Here is a 19,873-nt window from a genome sequence, read left to right as displayed (position 1 = left end):
GCAGGGCCAGATTTATGGTCTTAATAAAACAAACTTTCTTGTCACGGCATCTATTCTTTGCTCTTCCACTTGATTTCTTGCGTCTTCAGGAGTCTTTTGTTCTTTCCGTTCGATTTCACTACCAACCGCTATCAAGTTTTGCTGGGGATCTTAAAGACCTCACGATGAAGACGACGAGAGGAGAAACAGCCAGAGATGAGATCTCGCAGACAAAATTGAAAAGATTAGAAGTTCTACGGAGACAAAAAGGGACAAAGTCAAATAGAACCATGTTTGCCTTCACACGTTTGAAAACACATAAGCACATTCTCTCTATTCATTCAACTTTAACCAAATTAGCATCATATTGATCAATATTCCTACAGACATCACTACAGTGCCAGTGTGTGTTTGCAGGGGTAAATCAATGCATGTGCTTAAATTCATTAGTCACTTTTTTCTCCAGTGAATTATGGGACATGATTGGCCGGCCATCTTTAAAAAGTGGCCCATATGAAATAGAAAGAGGAATGCCATTGCTTTGGGACAACCACATACAGTATATTGGTTTTTTTTGTCATTTTGAAATGAAATAATAGAATTTGAATGCAGTTTAGTTGTTCAACGTTGTCACAGTTTACTGCAACTTAATAGTAAATCTATAAAGAGGATATAATACAAACTTGTTAAACGTTAAACTACGTTGTCAACCTTATGTTGAAAATGATACGCTTAGTTGCGTGAAATACAGTAAGTACTAATGGACAATATTATATTTAACAAAGTTATTATTGTGATGTCGCATGGAAAAGGAAAATATTGCTGCTGTCTTTCTGAAACCTTGTATCGGCGTATTTCATGATTATTTATCTTATTATTTGTGTTTGTCACTGGGTTCTGCAAATATCTCTCCAATAAAAAATATCATAAAGGGCTTGTCAACTTTGATTACACAGTTTTTATTCATTTAAAAGAGTAGTGTTTTTTTTTCATTTCCTGAAAACAGGCATTGTAAGGACAGCGATGACAGGTTAGAAACAATGTTAAAGTAAACCACGATTAAAATTTTTGGTGGAATTGTACCGTTTGTATCAACTGGAGACTGGAAAGGGTTCAGAAATCCCTCTAATGAAACTGCTGTGAATTTCCATTTCCTGACAAAGCAAAATTGCAGTTTGACACGAATTGAAGGAATTTTGAATTATTGTAGAAGCGATGAGGATAAAACCTGCACACAAAAAACTTTGACACAACATTAAAGGAATTGTTCACTTTCAACATACATTTTCATGATAATTTACTCAACGCTGTTGTCATCCAAATTGTTTATTTATTTATTTCTTTAGTCGAAAAGAAATGAAGGTTTTTGATGAAAACATTCCAGGATTATTCTCCATATAGTGGACTTCAATGGACTCCAAAAGGTTGAAGGTCAAAATTACAGTTTCAGTGCAGCTTCAAAGGGCTTTAAACGATACCAGACGATGAATAGCGAAACGATTGGTCATTTTCTAAAGAAAAAAAAGACGTATATACTTTATAAACAAATGCTCGCCTAGCTCTGTTCTGCGAAGCGTGCTCACGACTTCACGTAATTTAGGCGTAACTACCGAGTCAGTGTTTACAAGTTGAACGTGCAAATAGGAAGTCAAACGCCGTTTGAAGAAAAAGAGAGTTAAAAGGTAAAACAACGATGTCGGACGATTTTGAACTTGAAGAAGATGAGATGGATTTTTTCACCCTGACCCTACAAACGTCAAGCGTGACCTTTTCAGCGTAATTACGTGTAATGTAAAAAATACCATACATGTAGCGGTCTAGATTTTGTTGAAACTAGTAACGTTGTATTAGCACCTATTGGTCTCTTATGACATATCGCTTATTGCTCTTTGGATAAAAGCGTCTGCTAAATGACTAAATGTAAATGTATTAAGTGAAGTCGTGAGCGCGCTTTGCAGAAGCATTTTTATTTTGTAATTTTAAAGTTAAAGGCCAACAAATGAACGAAGAGACGGTGGAAAGATAATGAGTCTCAGAAGCTTTCAAAGAGAGAAAGTCTGATTACACCCACTACACACACACACACGATTTCTCACACAACCAGTTACTATTGATCCCAAACTCCTGTTACACAAAACACCAAATGTAAATGTAAAGTAGAGGTCGTTCAATTGTAAAATAAAAGCTGTATTGATGATGACTGTGCCTTTTGATTTTTTAAACACATTTTAGCCAGACCTTTTAAACAAGCTGAATCACAAATATCCTCATTGACTCATTGAGAAGCATGGAGTGAGCCTTATTATACATTATTACATTCAAAATAAGGTACTTTAATAGCTAAGCAGCAGAAATGTAGACAGAATGTGTTGGTAATATGTTCACGACCTGATTGTGTTTTATTAACAGATATAAAGGAATTGATTTTAAAATGATTAGAATTTGTTTTTTTCAACCATTAATCTCATTAAGAATAAAAGTTTGTGTTTACGTCTGTGCTTCTTTATGTTGTATTTATAAACATACACATCAATGTATATATATATATATAGGAAATACTTTTATATTACTATTTATATATAATTAATATTTAAATATTAATTATTTTCTATATTTTATTAATTAATATTTGATATACATGCTTTTATAAAAACAAAATGAATATGCACAGTGCACAGACATATACTATGTTAACTCTTATCCTGGATTGTGACTAATCGTTGAACAGCCCTATAGAATCTTACTTAAAAGACGCAAAGCCTTTTTTAGATGAATATAAATGTAATTAAATATTGTTATTTTAAATCCAAACGACTCACGGTTGAGGTTTGGCAAACTAAACTGGGAAACATGAAATTACAAATGTGGACGAATTTACCTTCCTGAAGACAATGAACTTCAAAACGGTTTCATCTCATTATTTTATCATTGGTTGAAAGAAAACACCCAGAGGTGAAAAAAGACATTTTACACTTAAAACAGGCATTTTTAATACTGTTTCACACAGTCAACAGAACAATTTCAGAGGGGAAATTAAAGCGAACGAAATTAAACGAACAGACCGAAGTAAAAATAAAACACCCTGCCAGAGCAGAGCAGTTCCCTTTAATATAAACATGGTAAAGCAGAAATAAAAATACACTTTTATAAGATGGACTGAAATGTTGTTGATTTGAAAATAAAAGCAGTACTGTACAGAGACAAAAAGTGAAACATAAATGAAGCACACAAGCCAAAACCACGTTGTGCGCTCTGCTGTTAAAAATGTTAAAACGATAAAAATTGATTTCATATTTGTCATATCTTGTCTGTCCTTTTCACGCTCGCAGGATTCAGTAACCCTGCCATGATTGCAGTTCAATATCTACAAAATCTGCACTTTATATACACTGTATATGTACAACAAATTACATCAAAATTACAGCTTTTACAAAAATTGTCCGTTACAGTGCACCCTAACGTAACCTTCGACCCAATTACGTCCCTCAGGTTCCCTTCAAAATAATTTGGCTTTGCAATCCAACGTTGGTCCACAGAATTCAATCCTTCTCTCAAACACATTCAGTCATTTTTTCTACATTTTCTTTTTCTGTATGTTTTCTATTATTCAATATTCGGTTTCCCGTCTCTCTTCTTCTCTCTCACTTACGGTTATTGCTTTCTCTCTCCTGCACGGTTTCTTTCTTTTGGATTGATATAGAATCAGAGAAGGTTGGACTGCGTGCTACAGGCATGTGCCACATAAACATCTCTCTGATCAAAGACTGGTGACGTTCAGCTTATGAATTTCTGATATGCAATCATGATGCTTTTATAAGACACGATAGCATTATGACAGGTCGGAAAATGAAATGAGCATTTGCCCATCCTCCTTTAAAACGCACTCGAGACAACATACAACATTAAACCATCCGCTTTGAAAAATAGTGCTATTTAGGTTCTGCTGTCAAACATCTGATGCAAGAGAAGCGATCGGTCCAGACCTCTAAGTACGACATGATATAACCGTTTCAGACATGGCTGCTGCATATCGACCGACAATTTAATGCAAAAAAATACGAGAAACAAAAATCAGTGACGGAAGAGAGATGCAAAACTATCTGTGCTTCTTGACTTTTATATAAAAACTGTTTTAAATTAATGTTTACATACCAAAATGTATGTCCAAAACCTAGTGAACTGTCTTGCTGTCTCCATAGGCAGCTGCCTACTAATGAAGCGTTCACACTAAACGCGTGTGAAGCCACTACACGGCGTGTGATGTTTTTTGCGTCACTCACCGAATAAGACGAACCATTCCCGTGAGTAATAAAGAACGCGTTTTGTGTGAACACACCACTAGGCAATGTTCAGACTTGATTTCTTTGTTTTTTGAAGCTGCCTGCGGCTGTTTTACATTATAATCCTATGGAGTAAACCGTGTTTTTAAAAAAGTCCTGAGCGCTTTTCATGCAGCTCAGTGTCTTTTGAAGTTGAAAAAAGTTCAACTTTTCGAAAAAAAGCCCTACGTCAAGCGCCTTTTCATAACTGACCAATGACAAGCGAGTAGCGAGACCTGTTATTTCCATAACAACATGCAAGGAAGGTGATTAAATAAAATGGCGTCCGAAACGCAGAAGCATAGTTCCGTATAAATGTAAGTTTAATTACTGTAATATAACTATAATAACTCACTATTCAATAACTTTTGATTGCATTTCTAGCAAGAAATTAATATTGTAGGTTTTAAATGTGGTTATTGCGAAGACGCTCTCTGTTAAAATTTCAGATAGACTTCAGTTACGCTGCCTATGAATAAACAATAAACCAGCTGAGACCAGCAAACCAACGATTTTTTCAGTACAGACAGGTGTCAAAATTCACATTTTGACACTGACATGGCGATACAATAATATGCGCAAAAACACATAGCGCACAAATACCAGGGCAGAAATATTTTAAAAGGGCTGCAAGGGTTAATCGAAATGATCGAAAGATGTGCATAGCGCAAGACTGGCGATAGTCTGCCTTCTATTCCCAGAAAGAAAATAAAACATGTATATTGGTTAACACATTTTCAGATTTCAAACGCATTTTAATATTGTTTCAAACGATATTGCAAACTTTAAAAATAACATTATTTTCTCTTCAATATCGTGCAGCACTCATTTTCACCCACACTCATTTTGATTGACACGTCAATAATGAATCAAATAATATTGCCAAGGACTTTTTGGATCGGTCTTCACCCCGGATTCAGTGCTGCCTTAAAATGCTAAGCAAGCAGTTCACCAGGTTTTGTAACCGTCTTGTCTTTCAGACACATGTAGGGCAGCACCACAAAAAAGGTGAAAAGAATACCAGGAGATTTCTGGAAACACGTTTACAGATCATTGGTCTCCTTACGCTGTAACACATCTTGTTGCTTTACTCACATGGTCCCCACCATGACATCACTTCCTGTGCTTTTAAACGTGGGCAACTCTGCTCGGAGCTGAGAGTCTGTCTGTCTTCAGACTGTCTATCCGCAAGTGTCCCACTCACAGTTTTAAATCTTTTTTTAGTTTGTAAGCGCAGATAACTGCGCCTTTACTTCCTGACGTTTGAGCGTACGGAGCGTGCATCACACCTCAGTCTGTTGCGTATGCAAGTGAGCGTCCTCCAAGCTATCCAAACTTTCAGAGTCTTCTAATCCGCAGGGGGTTGAGGAAACGTCGGATACGGAGGAAGCGTTGACGGACAGGCGCTCCTCCCTACCGGCAAAAGTGCTTAACTCCTCCCCCCCGGTGCCGAGTGGCAGCTGATGCGGGGGCAGGTATTGGCTGGGGTGGAAGTGTGGGCGGGGCTTACGGTCTCCGCTAAGCGTGCTGTCCCTGGAGGCGGGTTGAGTGGCGGGCGATGTATCGAAGTCCTCAGTGGGAAGAGGCGGTGGCAACTGGTCCTGTGACATAAACTCCTCCTCGTGGGGAGGCGGGTAGTCGCTGTCGACGTCAAATCCACCGAGGTAATAATCGGTTTCCAAGGCCACGCCCACTTCACCTGTCTCGTAGGTGGGCACTTCCTCGATGTTGGGCAGCCGTGTGCTCGGCAGCCAATCGGAGTTGTCCCAGTGGTACGCTGTCGAAAAAAAAATAAACAAAGTGAGGCAACTGTCACATGACCAACACGGAGGGTCCCTTCACAATCCACAGTGAGTTTATTCTGCATGCGCTGGCATTCTGAGGGAGTTAAACAGGTTAGACACGGGACCACAACTTCACATGCGGGTCTTGAGGGAGTGAGTGAACATGCCTGCAGGGTGATTGAAAACACAGTGAGATCGAGGTCCAGAGGTCGTCGACACACACAAGCGAACCACATTAATCCAAAACGCAAACAGGAAAATAAATGAGCGTGAGGCTGGCATGCAGCGATGCGTGAAACACAGAAGCGCAGGGACGCACACACAAACACGCACCAATGTACAAAGCTAATCCTGAATATCACAAAACATCAATATCAAACGAAAGAAAAGCACACAGTCAGCAATGGAAGTGCTGCGGGGGGAAGAGAGAGACGAGGACGAAAGGAAAGACGTGACACACACGACTGCAGGTACTCTGATGTGTGAGTGTGTGTGTGTGTGTGTGTGTGCAGACAAAGTGCGTCTCTCTCGGCTGGATGATGTGACACTTCCCAGAATGCAAGAGCTCGGTTTGTCAGCAATACGGAAGGGAAGAAGAAATAGACGGAAAACAAAGGCTGTAGAGGGAGGAGGTCGGGAACTCTTCAGCGAGATTTAGCTGAACAAAGCAAGAGTACGAGAGAGAGAGAGAGAGAATCACCTCTGTTGTAGTTTTGACCTTGATCCATAACAGACACTGGCAGGCGGAAAGAAAGGACAGAAAGAAAGACCTGGGGATCAGTACCAAGCATACCGCACACACCGTCATCGAAAGAAAAGTAAAATGTACAAATTCAAGTGATGCTTGGGTGGTTGCCAGGGTGTTGCTATGCAGTCGTTTTCTTACATTACGTTACAATACAACACAAAGCCGCATGATTTGAGACATCACCGTTCAAGTAGCGCGAGACAAGTCATATCTAAAATCATACGGCTTGTTATTATTGAAATGTGTACAAAACATTTCGCCACTTATCGATACTCATCTCCATCTTTAGTGGTGTTTGCTAAGATAAACATCACCATAACTATGACGATTTATACATATGATATTGATGGTACGCTGTTTAAAGCTGTTACTACCGTATATTAGTATTTTAGTTCATTTATAAGGGTAAGGCAGGTCAAGGCATAAAGAGAGAGTAAGAGAATATGGTGCAGTAAAATGTACAGGTATGTGTGTGCACTTGATGTGTGCTGCTCGCTCTGTTTCACTGGTTATAATGAAGCTCAGGGCTGAAATGTCAACTAAATGTGGGAAGGAAACTGTGAGTCTCTCGTATATAACTGGACGGAAAATCACATGCACACAAAAGTGCAGACACTATCAGTTAATATGCCTCACAGCAATATCAAGTACTAGATTCAGCATATTGTGTTTAACGTTGTGATAAAAACACACTTATATAATGTATTCAGTCAATTTAAATAAAATAAACAACTAGCAATAATAAGAAACATATATAGGAGTTATAGTTAAAGTGATTTTAATTGTTTTTTAATATTTTATTCATTTAATTTATGCCATCATTTACTCACCCTTAGGTTGTTTCAAACCTGTCAAAATGTCTTTGTTCTGTTGAACACCAAGAAAGACATTTGGAAGAAAGTTGGCAATTTTGAGTTCTGTGACATCACCGACTATCATAGTAGGAAAATGGTAGTCATATGGTTTGTTTTTGTAACTAATTTTGTGTTCAACAGAAAAATGTCCCAGAACTAAAATCGTCTGACATTCTTCCTTATATCTTTATCTGTATTCATCAGAACAAAGAAATGTATATAGGTGTGCATTTTTGGGTGAACTATCCCTTTAAGAGCGATTTCAAAGAGTTTGTCTGAATGTACTATTTATAGGCATTTTTTGTTTCATTCTGTGAACTACTGACAATATTTCTACCAAATTTAAAATAAAAATCTTGTTTCTATTTGCATTTATTTGCTGGAGAACCAGGTCAAAATAGCGGAGAAGATCATCTTCATCTTTTAAGACGTCAAATCTTACTAACCTCACTATTCTTAGCTTTTTATACTGTGCTATAGGCTTTAATGGACTAGTTTGATGCACTTATGTATTTTGTTGTCTATGTTGTTATAATCGCTTCCAATGTTTCCTCATCTGTAAGTCGCTTTGGATAAAAGCCTCTGCTAAATGACTAAATGTAAATACTACAAACACAAGTTTATGTTCCCTTTTAAGCAATACAACAGTCATATATCTACATGCATTTAGGAAAAGTTAAAACATTTATATTTTATGTGATAACCTGGATTTCATCACAGTTTTCATGTGTCTTGTCATGCAGTCAGTCTTTCGGATTGCTGTTAGATGACTTTATCTCACTCCCGAAGTTTGATTTAGACTGAAAGGGCCACAAGACATCTAGAAATGCTGAAAATGTGGAATACTCGCTTCATTTGTTCCCCACAGCTGTATACTATATGTGTGTGTATAAATATATGCATATATTGAGTGGTCGTTTAAGAAACATGAACAACAAGTATTATGCAAAAAGCTAGGTACATGTGTGTCTCTGAACCCTAACGCAACCAGAAATAAAGAAAGAGAAGACTTAAGATAGCCGATATTGTGTTTGTGGTAAAGCGACTGTGCGTGTGTGTGCAAGCTCTTTAGAGAAGATGCGTTTATCAAAATCCAGCGGAAGGAAAGAGTACCTTCATTTTCAATTGTGTCGACTGCATCATTGACCAGCCGAATTACCGTCACTATGGAAGCTTGGGAAGAGAAAGCAATGAAGACCGGTCAGAAACGTCACACACACGTCACACATGCACACAAGAGTCCAAACTCATCCAGAGGTCGCAGTTCAAAAGAACAATCTCCACAATATTAGTAACACTATTGGTCCACTGCAGAAGCTTCTGTGCCCTGATTGGCTGATGATGACTTTGGCTGTGACCAATGAAAGGCAAGCATGGCATCATTCCAACCAATCTGTTGAGAAATGGTCATGATCACGTACACACTCGCTCACCTGCACACGTGAACACATGCTGCCCTCAAGTATGAACACGGAAGCAATATTGTGCACGAATGATTCGTACGATCTGAGTCATTTTTTAACTCGTAAAAAGGAACTTTCCAGGTGGAAAGCTAAGACGCTTCAAATTAAGAGGAACATGTAATTTGACAACCTGCAATCCATAACCTTTGCCTCTCTATCGCCATCTCTGTTTGAAACTAAATTGCAGGTTATGTTACGAAAGTTTTTTGTACGTGGGCTGATATGAAAACGAATTCCGACCCAGCAGCTCACATTATAAATCATTATTATAAACTGATCATAATGAATATTAAATTGCTGGTGTTTTTTCAACCAAAAAAGTTGAGGATCGAAACTTCAAAAACGACGGTAGACGTACTTTTAAAAAGCACTTTGTTAAACTTTTCCACACGTATAAAGCTTTTAAAATAAGAATAATATTTAAATAAGAGCTTAGTTGCGTTCTGAATACTTTCCATTTGTGAAGTTGTATTTTCAAGTGGGAAACGACGAATTCTAGACGAATTCACCGACACAATTCCAACTATTTTACAATGTGGCTAATTCGTATGCATTCGTTCGATCTCATTCGTACATGTTAGTAAAATTTGTTTTCCCACCAGTGACAGTAGGGATGGGGCGAGGCTAGGCTAGGTTTCAATATAGCATTTTTCTAGTAATCGTATGTTTTTGTATGTTTCGAAAGGTACGCATCAAACAAAAAAGCCACTTCGTAAAACAGTTACGAAAGTTTGTACGGGTTGTGCAGATTTCCAACATGACAGAAAGCATCTGTTGTCGATGAAAAGGAATCCTTCTGGAAAATAATTCCTCTGTATATCAATAATTTTAAATATGCGATATATTTTGAAAACTTTGTTAAATACCAGTTGTGATCGAGTAAAAAAAGATAAAATATTAGAATTGCATGACTTCTCATCTCTGGGGACTTTATAGAGGTTGCATAAATAAACTATTTATAAAGTCCAAAAAATTATGTTTATCTATATCATTTTGTTTAGTTTACGCTACTTTCTAATCACTTTTCGACTTAAACAAGAAATGAAAGCGTGACTCCGTGCACTTAAAAGCAGCATAATACACACAGGTACACACACACCTCAATTCCATAGCTACTTTAAAATAAAGATGATGATGACTGAAAGAAAACAAACAAACATGTTTTTATCGAGAAGCATGTTGTTCAATTATTTCCATTACACGACACACACGCAGTGTCTTACCGTTATCATCACAAGAATCCGACTGAAATGAATTCAGCGACTGGACCTCAGAGTTGCTGCCCTTGTTACTGCCGGAGAAACACGTGACCTCCTCCAGAAAATCCACTTTACCTAAACACAAGTCAACACAAGATCACAGGTTAACCACCGCGACTCCATAAACACACTGAAACACCGCTGTGAGCATCTCCACACCATTTCTGCTCCTCGGATGTTTTCATTTTAATTTCTTTTTTTCGCTCACACATTTTCCTTTGATCTTCCTCTAATGGTGTCACGGAGACGGTCGCTCATAACAGATGCGTATAATGGAAGCTCTCGTCGTATTTCACAGGTGGAGCTTCTTAAGAGCGAAGACGGTCTGAACGGAGGACACCACAGTGACACAGAATTGAAAAATGAAGTAATTACAGGCAGTAAAAATGTGGATTGTGATGGCAGGGAATGTAATGGCAGAATGAAATGCTTCAGTCTCCAGTAAATTGAACTTGTGGAATTGTTATTGATGGGAATATTGATAGTTTTGTAATATTCTGTATTATAGTACTCAAGATGAACATGAGATATGCAGATATCCAAGTCACCTTGGATCAGGGGAAGATGGGTCGGCAACCCGTGACTCTCGAGTCGCATGTGGCTCTTCTGCCCCCCTGCTGCGGCTCCCTGCGGTCTTTATAAGGCCCTCTTTATGCCTGGTATTAAGATGCTTTTTGTCGATCGGATCACAAGTGGACGAGGCACATACCCGTTTACACATGCTGCTGTTATCTGTCGATTTGTCCACTTTTGTCCTGATTTCTTCAAGAAATATCAGAAAAAGCATGCACATATAACTAACCATACGCCCTGGCTGGCTAAATGTATTTGCATTTTCTGATATTTCTTTCGAATAGAGGAAATAAGTGCATGCATTGTACCAAACTTTTAGGTCTTTAGATAGTAGTTTAAATCCTGTCTGGCTAGTGCGCTTCTCATAATGTTTACGCGCGACGTCCGTATGCGGAGAGAAGACGGTCTCTTGTGGCTTTTCATCAAACGCAGCAAAAACAAAAGCTGAAGTCTAACTAAAGCAGCTCGTGCAACACCGCAACGCTACTCTCCTGTTGCAACACTCCAGGGACAAAAATGTATAAATTGCTAACGAAATACAATAAAAATCTGGGTAACTACTACCTGACATGCATAACCTGTGTATAGTCATTTAAAGGTTACATATATATTTTGCTGCTCCAGACAGATTTTATGTGATGGGAGAGGGCCCAAAATGGTTCTTTAGGTCACAAAGGTTGCCGACCCCTGCCTTGGATGAAACAAACATCAGCAACATGGTTGCACTGTAAGTAACTTTGGATAAACGCGTCTGCCAAACACATAAAACAAGTAACAAAGTATAACATTAAGATGTAACAAATTGTTCAAAACCAAAAGCAATACCTGTGCTGTCTTAAGTCGATTACCAAAGTTATTTCATTCTAATTTCCATCTGCGATTTTGTAAATTGGTTCACAAAAAGCAACATTAAAAGCCTCCTAAAATAAAATCAACCGTTTCCTTCTGCAGCTATGATCTCAATTTCATCCATAATCCTCTTGTGAAACTCTTTTTGGATTAGGATTAGCAAAACTTTAAAACTGTGGAAACGGTGTCAACAAACAACAGCGTTCTGGCCCGACTGCCGTGCGCTCGTGGATAAATCATCACAGCGGGACAGTGAGCTCAGTTCCAGAAGATAAAAGTGCTGCCCAAACCTGCCAGCGCTTTACTTATCGAGGCTGAAAACAGTCACAGGTCAATTTACAATCGATACCTTGAGATGCGGATTGAAGACAATTGAGTTTTTTTCAAAAGCTGCTGTTGTGCTCATATTGACTGTGAATATCAAAATGTGTGTAGAGTAAAGAGATAAGAGTGTGTGTGTGTGTGTGTGTGTAAAACAATCTCAGAGTCGTGTGAGGTTAAATGTGACGTGAAAAGAAAATCTTGTTAGGACTGGGTTTTCACTGTTTCACAGGCATGAACGCCAAAGCTGTCTGATAAATTCATATTGACAAACACAAAAACAGTAATATTAAATACATATACCATTTATATTTACACTATGGGTAAACAATCAACTATATGAGACAAAATACTGAGTTGGCGAACAGAATATTTTAAACAAACTTACAACAAAAAACATATTAATTTATTTCCAAAATAAACGCTTTTTTTGTGCAAATATATAGACATCTCTTTTCTTACCATCGTCTTCCCAGGGACTCTTTCGTAGAGAATCACAGTCGGACCGGCAGGGCGAAACAGGCGGCAGATTTGGCGCTACGCTGCACACGACCACGCCCCTCCGGTTGGTTCCGCCCAGTATCCGTGGCGACTCCGACGGATGAAAAGTGCTCATTTCCGTCAATTCCAGGCATCTGCCATCCCCCTTCCTTTTCTCGAGAGACCCTCGGGCGTCTCCTGGGAAACAGGGCGTGTAGGCCATGGGTCGGACGGGAACCTGCGGCGGGCCGATCATACTTCCCTCCGTGTACAGGCTGATGGGCTCTCCGATAGCGCAGCGCAGGGATGGGTAATGACCACCGTTGGCTTTGTGCAGAAGGGCGGCCGTGGCCGGATCCTGGACCATGGAGAGATTATTCCGTGAATAGCTCTTCTGGAAAACTTTCTTCCGGAAGGCAATGAAGAGGAGGATTAGGGCGAGGATGAGGAAGAGCACCACGGCGATGCCGATAAGCTCCTCCTTTCCGACGTAGGCGTGTCCGGCCTGCATGTCCGGAACCAGGACGGGGCGGACGGAACAGGCGCTGCCCACGAAACCGGGCGTGCAGTTGCAATAGAAGGAGCCGAAGGTGTTGACGCACACGCCGTTGTTCTCGCAAAGCTCACGTTCACACTCGTTCACGTCCTCCTCGCACCTGCAGAAGAGAAATAAACACACTTACTGTCAGACTGCAGCAGGTCAGAGATGTTATCCAGGTATCAATGTTATTGCTACTTTGCAAAAATGCTTTCGTCTGCAAATAAGACTCCCGATAACAGAACGAAACCATAATGTTGTTTTTATTTAAAGCTACAATCTGTAAATGTTGCTTTTTTAAAGCCACCTTTGTTTAAAACAAAAAATATCAGGACGCTTTATGTACATGTCTTTGAAGTTAGATGACGTCATAATGACATTTTCTGCAGAACTTTACTCGACAGCACAAATCAGAAACCATTATTTTTCAACCTGAGATGATGTGATTTTCAACAAAGATTTGTATGTGCTTGCTTAAAAAGTGATATTTGAAATCTTTTTAACACCAACAAAAATATGCAAATAAAATAAATAATATAATATTTATAGAAAAATGAAGGATTTCAACTTAACGTGTTTGGATGTAATCGTTACAATACACTGCGCATTTAAGAATTTAAAATGATGAAAAATTCATCCTCATCTTTGTTTTCCAAATGAAAAAATGTGATTTTTGAAGACGATCCTTCCCACTTTTGTTTGTTTTAAAAAGCAAATAATACTGAGACTATATTCAAAGTCTTCTAACTCGCACGTTAGCTTCTAATCCTCATCCGTCCTAGTTCTCCTCAACAGAGAAATTCTGGTGCCACTCTTCATTGTCTCTGTTTATATGATATTATATAATATTTTCAATAATTCAATTTTGTACTTAAACACGTTTTAAAAAAGACGGTAAGGCTGTGACTAAACACTTAAGTTGCATGAAAGGATTTCAAGACGTATGATGTTTGCATATCAAAACAAACAGAAGAGTTTCTTTCTGTGGTCTATAATGAATCACATTAGCATAAGTCTGTAAAAATATAATCCACAAAGAGAGAGAATATGAAAACACCTCTGTATATAAAGCAATAGACTGCTACTGCCACCGTGTGGACACAGATTGTACTACAGCCTCTAAAATAATGCAATTCACAAATGCAAGGCCAGCACAAGTGCATACAAATGTAAAACAAGAATAAATATGTATGAGAACTGTCACGCCGTGCTGATTCAGTGCTTTTTCACAATGGTACAAATGTAAAGATGTTACGAATAAAAGCACTTAATGAAAAATGTATGAACTGACGTTGCTCCTGTGTATCCTCTCTTGCAGCTGCAGACGAAAGCATTTCCGATGGGTTTGCAGACGCCTCCGTTCTGACACGGGTTTGGTGCACACACGCTGCTCTCGGTCTCACAGCGCCCTCCTGTGTAAAGACCGCTGCAACTGCAGGAGAAACCTAAGACACACAAGACAGACCCACTTACTTCATGTAATGCAAAATGACTACACGCCACGCTCACGCCGCTGGGAAATCGCATGGAAAATGTCACTGAGAAAACAGAGCGCTGCTTTTAGCGGTGCTACCCACAAAACAAACAAACAAGCGTCTGGCAGACGCTCCTGCGCAAACGACCTTTAGAAACGTGTGGCGGAAAACCACAACTCCCAAAACACAGATGATCCGTTTATCCAAAGCATTCAGAGAGCGCAAATGTCAAAAAGAGAGGAAGAAAAGGGAAGAGTAGAAAGAGAAAAGGAGAGACAAGACAAACATGACGAGTCCAAATGAAACTACACGAGAAGGTGAAAAGATGAGATGTGATGAGACCAGATGAGAAGTCAGAAATGGGGACTAGATGAGAGGACATGCAGAGAAGGGAAAGAAAAAAGAAAAGAGACTAGACGAGATATTAAATAAACTGAGAAGGGATGTGATGAGACCAGATGGGTAAATCAAAACTAGAGAAGAGAAGGAATGGACAAGAAAAGAGAGACCAGATGAGACAAACCAAAGACGGGATAAGAAAAGAAAAGATAAGAAGAGATGCGATGCGATGACACCAGATGAGAAGTCAAAATTTAAGATTAGATGGTATGAGAAGACACGAGATGAGAGGACAAGACAAACATCAAGAGACCAACCGAGACAAAAGAAGGGAAGAGATGAGAAGTCAATAGTGCAAACCAGATGAGAAAGTGTTTAAGAGACAGAAGATGAGAAGGAGAAGACAAACAAGAAGAAAAGAAATGGGACGTGATGAGACTGGATGAGAAGTTAAAACTAAAAAGAAGAGACTGGAAGACAAGGAGAAGATAAACAAGATTAGACCAGAGGAGAAGTCAAAAGAGGAGACTAGATGACAAGAATGAGAACATAAGACGAGACCAAATGAGACAAAACAAGGAATGAATGGAAAGAAAAGATAAGAAGAGATTTAAGGGGCGCAAATGAGAGGTCAAAATGTAAAACTAGATGCGAAGTGTGAGAACACAAGAAAAAACACGAAGGTTTTATAAAAGATAAAAAGGAGATCTGATGAGAAGAGGTGGGATATTGTAACAAAGAGAAATAAAGAGAAATGATTCTGAATGAACAAAAGAGATGTTTCAGAAGCTCACCTCCAGACGGCAGACTGGCGCAGGTGGCGCCGTTGAGACAGGGCTGGGCGGCACACGCGTCAGGGTACAGAACACACCCCAGCTTGAGATCCGTCAATCCGACCACCTCCGCGTACGGGCTGCGTTTGTTCTGCAGCGGAAGTTCATTATCGTTCAGAACCACCGAGTCCAGACAGCCCTGAAACCCGTTGGTGACCCGCGGGCCCTTCCTTTCCGTCACGCTGCGCACGTCCGGGGGCGACACCTGCGCCCCGAAGTAAACAGACAAGTCTGCTCCTGTCGGTCTGATTTGGGGCGCACCCAGTCGTCTCTCTACGTACGTGTCGTCCAGCGACAGGCTGCTGAGGTTTCCTCGTAACTCCAGGGTCACGTGATGCCAGACCCCGTCGTTGATGGTTCGCCCGGAGATTCCGATGCTTCTGGGGTTGTTGCCGCAGTCTAACTGGAACCAGAGTTTTCCCTCTTCGATCTGTCAATCAAATAAAGAGGAGGGGCTTATTGACATTCACATCGGTTCACGTTTACAGGAAGTACATTTGTATGTGTAAGGAAATGGAAAAGCGTAAAAAAGCACCTTTAACACAGTGCAGGGGTCACTGCGCCTGTACATGATGATTCCCCGGCTCTGCAGCGTTCTGATCCGAAGGGATAACTTCATCTCTCCGTTTCTATCTCCATCTGTAACTCTGTACTTTATGTAACTGTTGCCAGAGAAACTCAGAGACGTGTGTCCTGAAAAACACACAGTTCAGTCACCGGGTTGGGAACAAACAGCGTAAAATGAATGCAGAACACAGAAGACCAAACTTACCGGCGCACTCTCCCAGTTTGCCGGGGGGACACTGGCACGCATACGGCCCCCTGCTGCTCTCCGTGCCAACACACTGCATGTCTCCAGGACATATGATCTCTGCACACACCTCAGAGCCGACAGAACAACTCCCATCTGAGGAAGAGAGAAATATTGCTGTATGATCACTGGGTTTGGATATTGTGGACGTGCAAATTTGCGACAAATGCATATCTCTGCATGATCACGGCAAGTGTTAATTACTCAAATAGTATGAAAATGACTTATTAAAGACATTACGTACAAGTCAGGTTTTGATTTCTTATACAATATTTCAACACCATTTGTTTTGTGAATAATTACACGAAATAACATTAAGCATTGAATTCACAGCCCTGTAGGAATTAACCTACAATAGTTACAAATAAGTGCAACAAATATAAATCGTATTCAATTAAATACAGTCCTGCATTTGTTTGTTATTACCCTATTATCTTTATTTATTGTTATATTGAGTTCATTTAATTATATTGAATTCATTTTTCCCACATTTATTCCTATTTTTCCGAACCTCTAAACATGTTTTAATTATTTAATTTGTAATAAGTTATTATTTAAAATGATTTAGCTCTTAATATTTTTCATTATTTGGTCCTCCATACAGAAACAGCATTATTGTAGTTTTGTATGTTATAGATTTGCATCTAAATAAATAAAAAAGCACCCTATTTAAAATGTTAATACTTTTTTTAATACATAAAACAAATTTCTCTCACTTCGGGAGATATACATATATATATAATTCTTTATAGGAATAGTTCACCCAAAAAGGTCTCCATTGACCTGACCATAGTCCTTTTTATTCCTACTATGGAAGGTCAACCAGGACCATTTTTTGGGTGAACTATTCCTTTAAGTATGGCTAGATTAAATAAACATATTCAGTTTCACTTTATTTTATTTCTAAAGGGCTTTTCACAACAGCCATTGTTCCAAAAAGGCGCTTTACACAGGGGTAGATTGATATAAAACAGGAAAAGACATGTGAAATAATATAACCAAAAGACAAGTGTGGCACCTACATTTCATAAGGTGCTATAAGAATTTGGGTTTGAGATTCTGTCTAAACTTTCAAAGTAAAGCAAAGTTTTGTATAATTCATATTTCATTATGACAGAACCCATTAAACACTGTGAACTCACCGCTGCACACACATCGTGTGTTCCTGTTAAACTTTGGCGACACAAAACTAGTTTTGGTTGAGCTGTATGTGAGCAGATTGTGCGAGTCCAGCGTGATGGTCTGTTCGCACTGGGCTTCCCTGCAGTCCAAACCCGAGCAGTTTTTATCCAGAACCGCAGACACCCTCAAAACCTGATCCAGCTGACGCCGGGCTGAACTCAGTTTCTGCGTGACGAACGCCGCCTTGTAGAACCCTCCACCTTCCGTCGTCTCCACGGCGACCAGCAGGTCCAGCTGCCCGGTGGACTCGACGGGCTGAACGCTGAGCACGTGCAGGGCGTCAGGACGGGACGTTCCCATGACGCTGGAAAGAACACGTCTGACCGAGGGGAGGTGGCGAGAGACAAAGTCGTGAGGGGAGACGCGGTCGAAACGGATCGTCACGGCGTCGTGGAGCATCTCGGCTGAGGCCTGCTCCACGTGCACGCTCACGGGCACGCTCACCATGAAGCGGCCATCTGTTACAGTGGCGTTGAGAGTGTAGCGGCCTGCGTCCAATCCGCTCAAAGCGATGATTCGACCATCTCTAGGGCTCACCTGGAAGACGGAGAGATCACAAAATGTGAGAAACGCACACTCAGGTGCATACGAATATGAAAGCCACACACATCTATTTCTTTCTGACTTTGTTTAAAGAAACGGATCGATGTTGAGAAAGCGAGAAAAAAGTGTACCAAGACACACATCCAAAGAGGAACTCTTGGAAAAAAACTCAAGAAAAAATTATCTTGCTGAGTAGTTTTGTCAAGATTTTCTGAAAAAATATAGAAATCATTTCTAATCAAAATTAATTCTAATCTAATCATTTTTGTTTACTAAAATTAAAACTTTATTAGTTATATATTATTGGAAAAACGTAACTAAAGGAAATATTAAAATGTTGCCTCAAAAATAAACTGAAATAAGTTTGAAGCACTAAAATTATAATAATAAAAAATGATTTAATCTTATATAGCAACATAAAAAATAAACAAATATATTATAAAACGACAAAAGCATATACCAAAAAAAGATCATTTAAAATATGAATACAATTAAAATTAAAACAATAATTACTCTGAGCAAAATACATTTACTTAAACACAATGACAAATCATAAAAACAATTATATATTTAACAAAAGAAATTAAAGGGTAAGAAAGAAAATATTGAATTATGTTTTTAATACAGCAGTAAAACAATTAACTCTAGGGTGAAAAGATTATTTTCTCACCTTTTATTCTAGAAAAAAATACTTGCCATTCTGTGTCATTTTGCTTTTCAAGAAAATATTGATGTTGTAATGGAAATCCTGAATTTATTTCCAGTAAATACCTTGAAAAGGCTCCTCTGTTGATGTGTATGTCCATAAGTGAGTATATCAAACGCATCCTGATCCGTTGCGTGTATCTGACCAATCACGCCTCCCGGAAACTCATCCTCCATGGTTACGATGTGCACGTGCAACGGTAACGCAGCAGGTTTGTGAACGCTCTCCTCAATAACACGAACCAACACCGTCGCTATCGACGACATCGCTGGCCGACCTGAGTCGCTGGCCTAAAAAACATGCGTCAATCAAACCGACCAATCAGAGATCAGAAAGAGTCAATGAAATATTTGGTTCAAATTTAATATCTGTACCTGCACTTGAATGATGTATTCTGTGCCCTCTGACCTACGAAACACCTGATTGGATGTCAACAGCCCCTCTCTGTCCAGCCTAAACCACGCCCCCTTGTTTCCCGATAGGATGCGGAAATGAAATGGAGGGCCATTGTGGCTGGCATCTTTATCCACCACAGACAGTTGCAGGACACTCGTTCCCGAAGGTTTGTTCTCCTGTTGATTAGATCAACTATTATTCATTTCATTCAGTACTTCGATGGGATTGGATGATTCGACTGGAGTAACTGTACCTGTATGACAGCAGTGTGATTGGCTGGAGTGAAAGTGGGCGGGTTGTCATTGACGTCAGAGATGTCGATGTTGACCTGTACGGTTGAGGACATGGCCGGTGTGCCACTGTCAAGCGCTCTTACGGACAACGAGTAACTAGCCATCTACAGAGAAAGAGAGAGAAGAGA

The 19,873-nt window shown here is 39.6% G+C and overlaps 1 protein-coding gene across 1 annotated transcript in view; it reads right to left on the bottom strand.

Moving 5' to 3' along the window:
- Positions 1 to 5,581: 5,581 nt before the first annotated feature.
- Positions 5,582 to 19,873, bottom strand: part of fat3a (FAT atypical cadherin 3a) — a gene marked incomplete at both ends in the record, with an annotated part of 50,793 nt that continues 36,501 nt past the window's right edge. Inside the window, 13 exons of the mRNA XM_079480688.1 lie at positions 5,582 to 6,075; positions 6,783 to 6,818; positions 8,798 to 8,857; positions 10,371 to 10,481; positions 12,612 to 13,285; positions 14,459 to 14,612; positions 15,776 to 16,244; positions 16,350 to 16,507; positions 16,587 to 16,721; positions 17,768 to 18,344; positions 19,122 to 19,346; positions 19,431 to 19,628; positions 19,706 to 19,849. Coding sequence (XP_079336814.1) covers positions 5,582 to 6,075; positions 6,783 to 6,818; positions 8,798 to 8,857; positions 10,371 to 10,481; positions 12,612 to 13,285; positions 14,459 to 14,612; positions 15,776 to 16,244; positions 16,350 to 16,507; positions 16,587 to 16,721; positions 17,768 to 18,344; positions 19,122 to 19,346; positions 19,431 to 19,628; positions 19,706 to 19,849 — 3,435 coding nt within the window. The remainder of the gene's footprint in view (positions 6,076 to 6,782; positions 6,819 to 8,797; positions 8,858 to 10,370; positions 10,482 to 12,611; positions 13,286 to 14,458; positions 14,613 to 15,775; positions 16,245 to 16,349; positions 16,508 to 16,586; positions 16,722 to 17,767; positions 18,345 to 19,121; positions 19,347 to 19,430; positions 19,629 to 19,705; positions 19,850 to 19,873) is intronic.

This window comes from Barbatula barbatula, assembly GCF_947034865.1.
Source record: "Barbatula barbatula genome assembly, chromosome: 19".
In the NCBI taxonomy this organism is placed as follows: Eukaryota; Metazoa; Chordata; class Actinopteri; order Cypriniformes; family Nemacheilidae; genus Barbatula; species Barbatula barbatula.
Note: the sequence above shows the minus strand (reverse complement) of the source record. Positions and strands in the feature narration are given on the sequence as shown.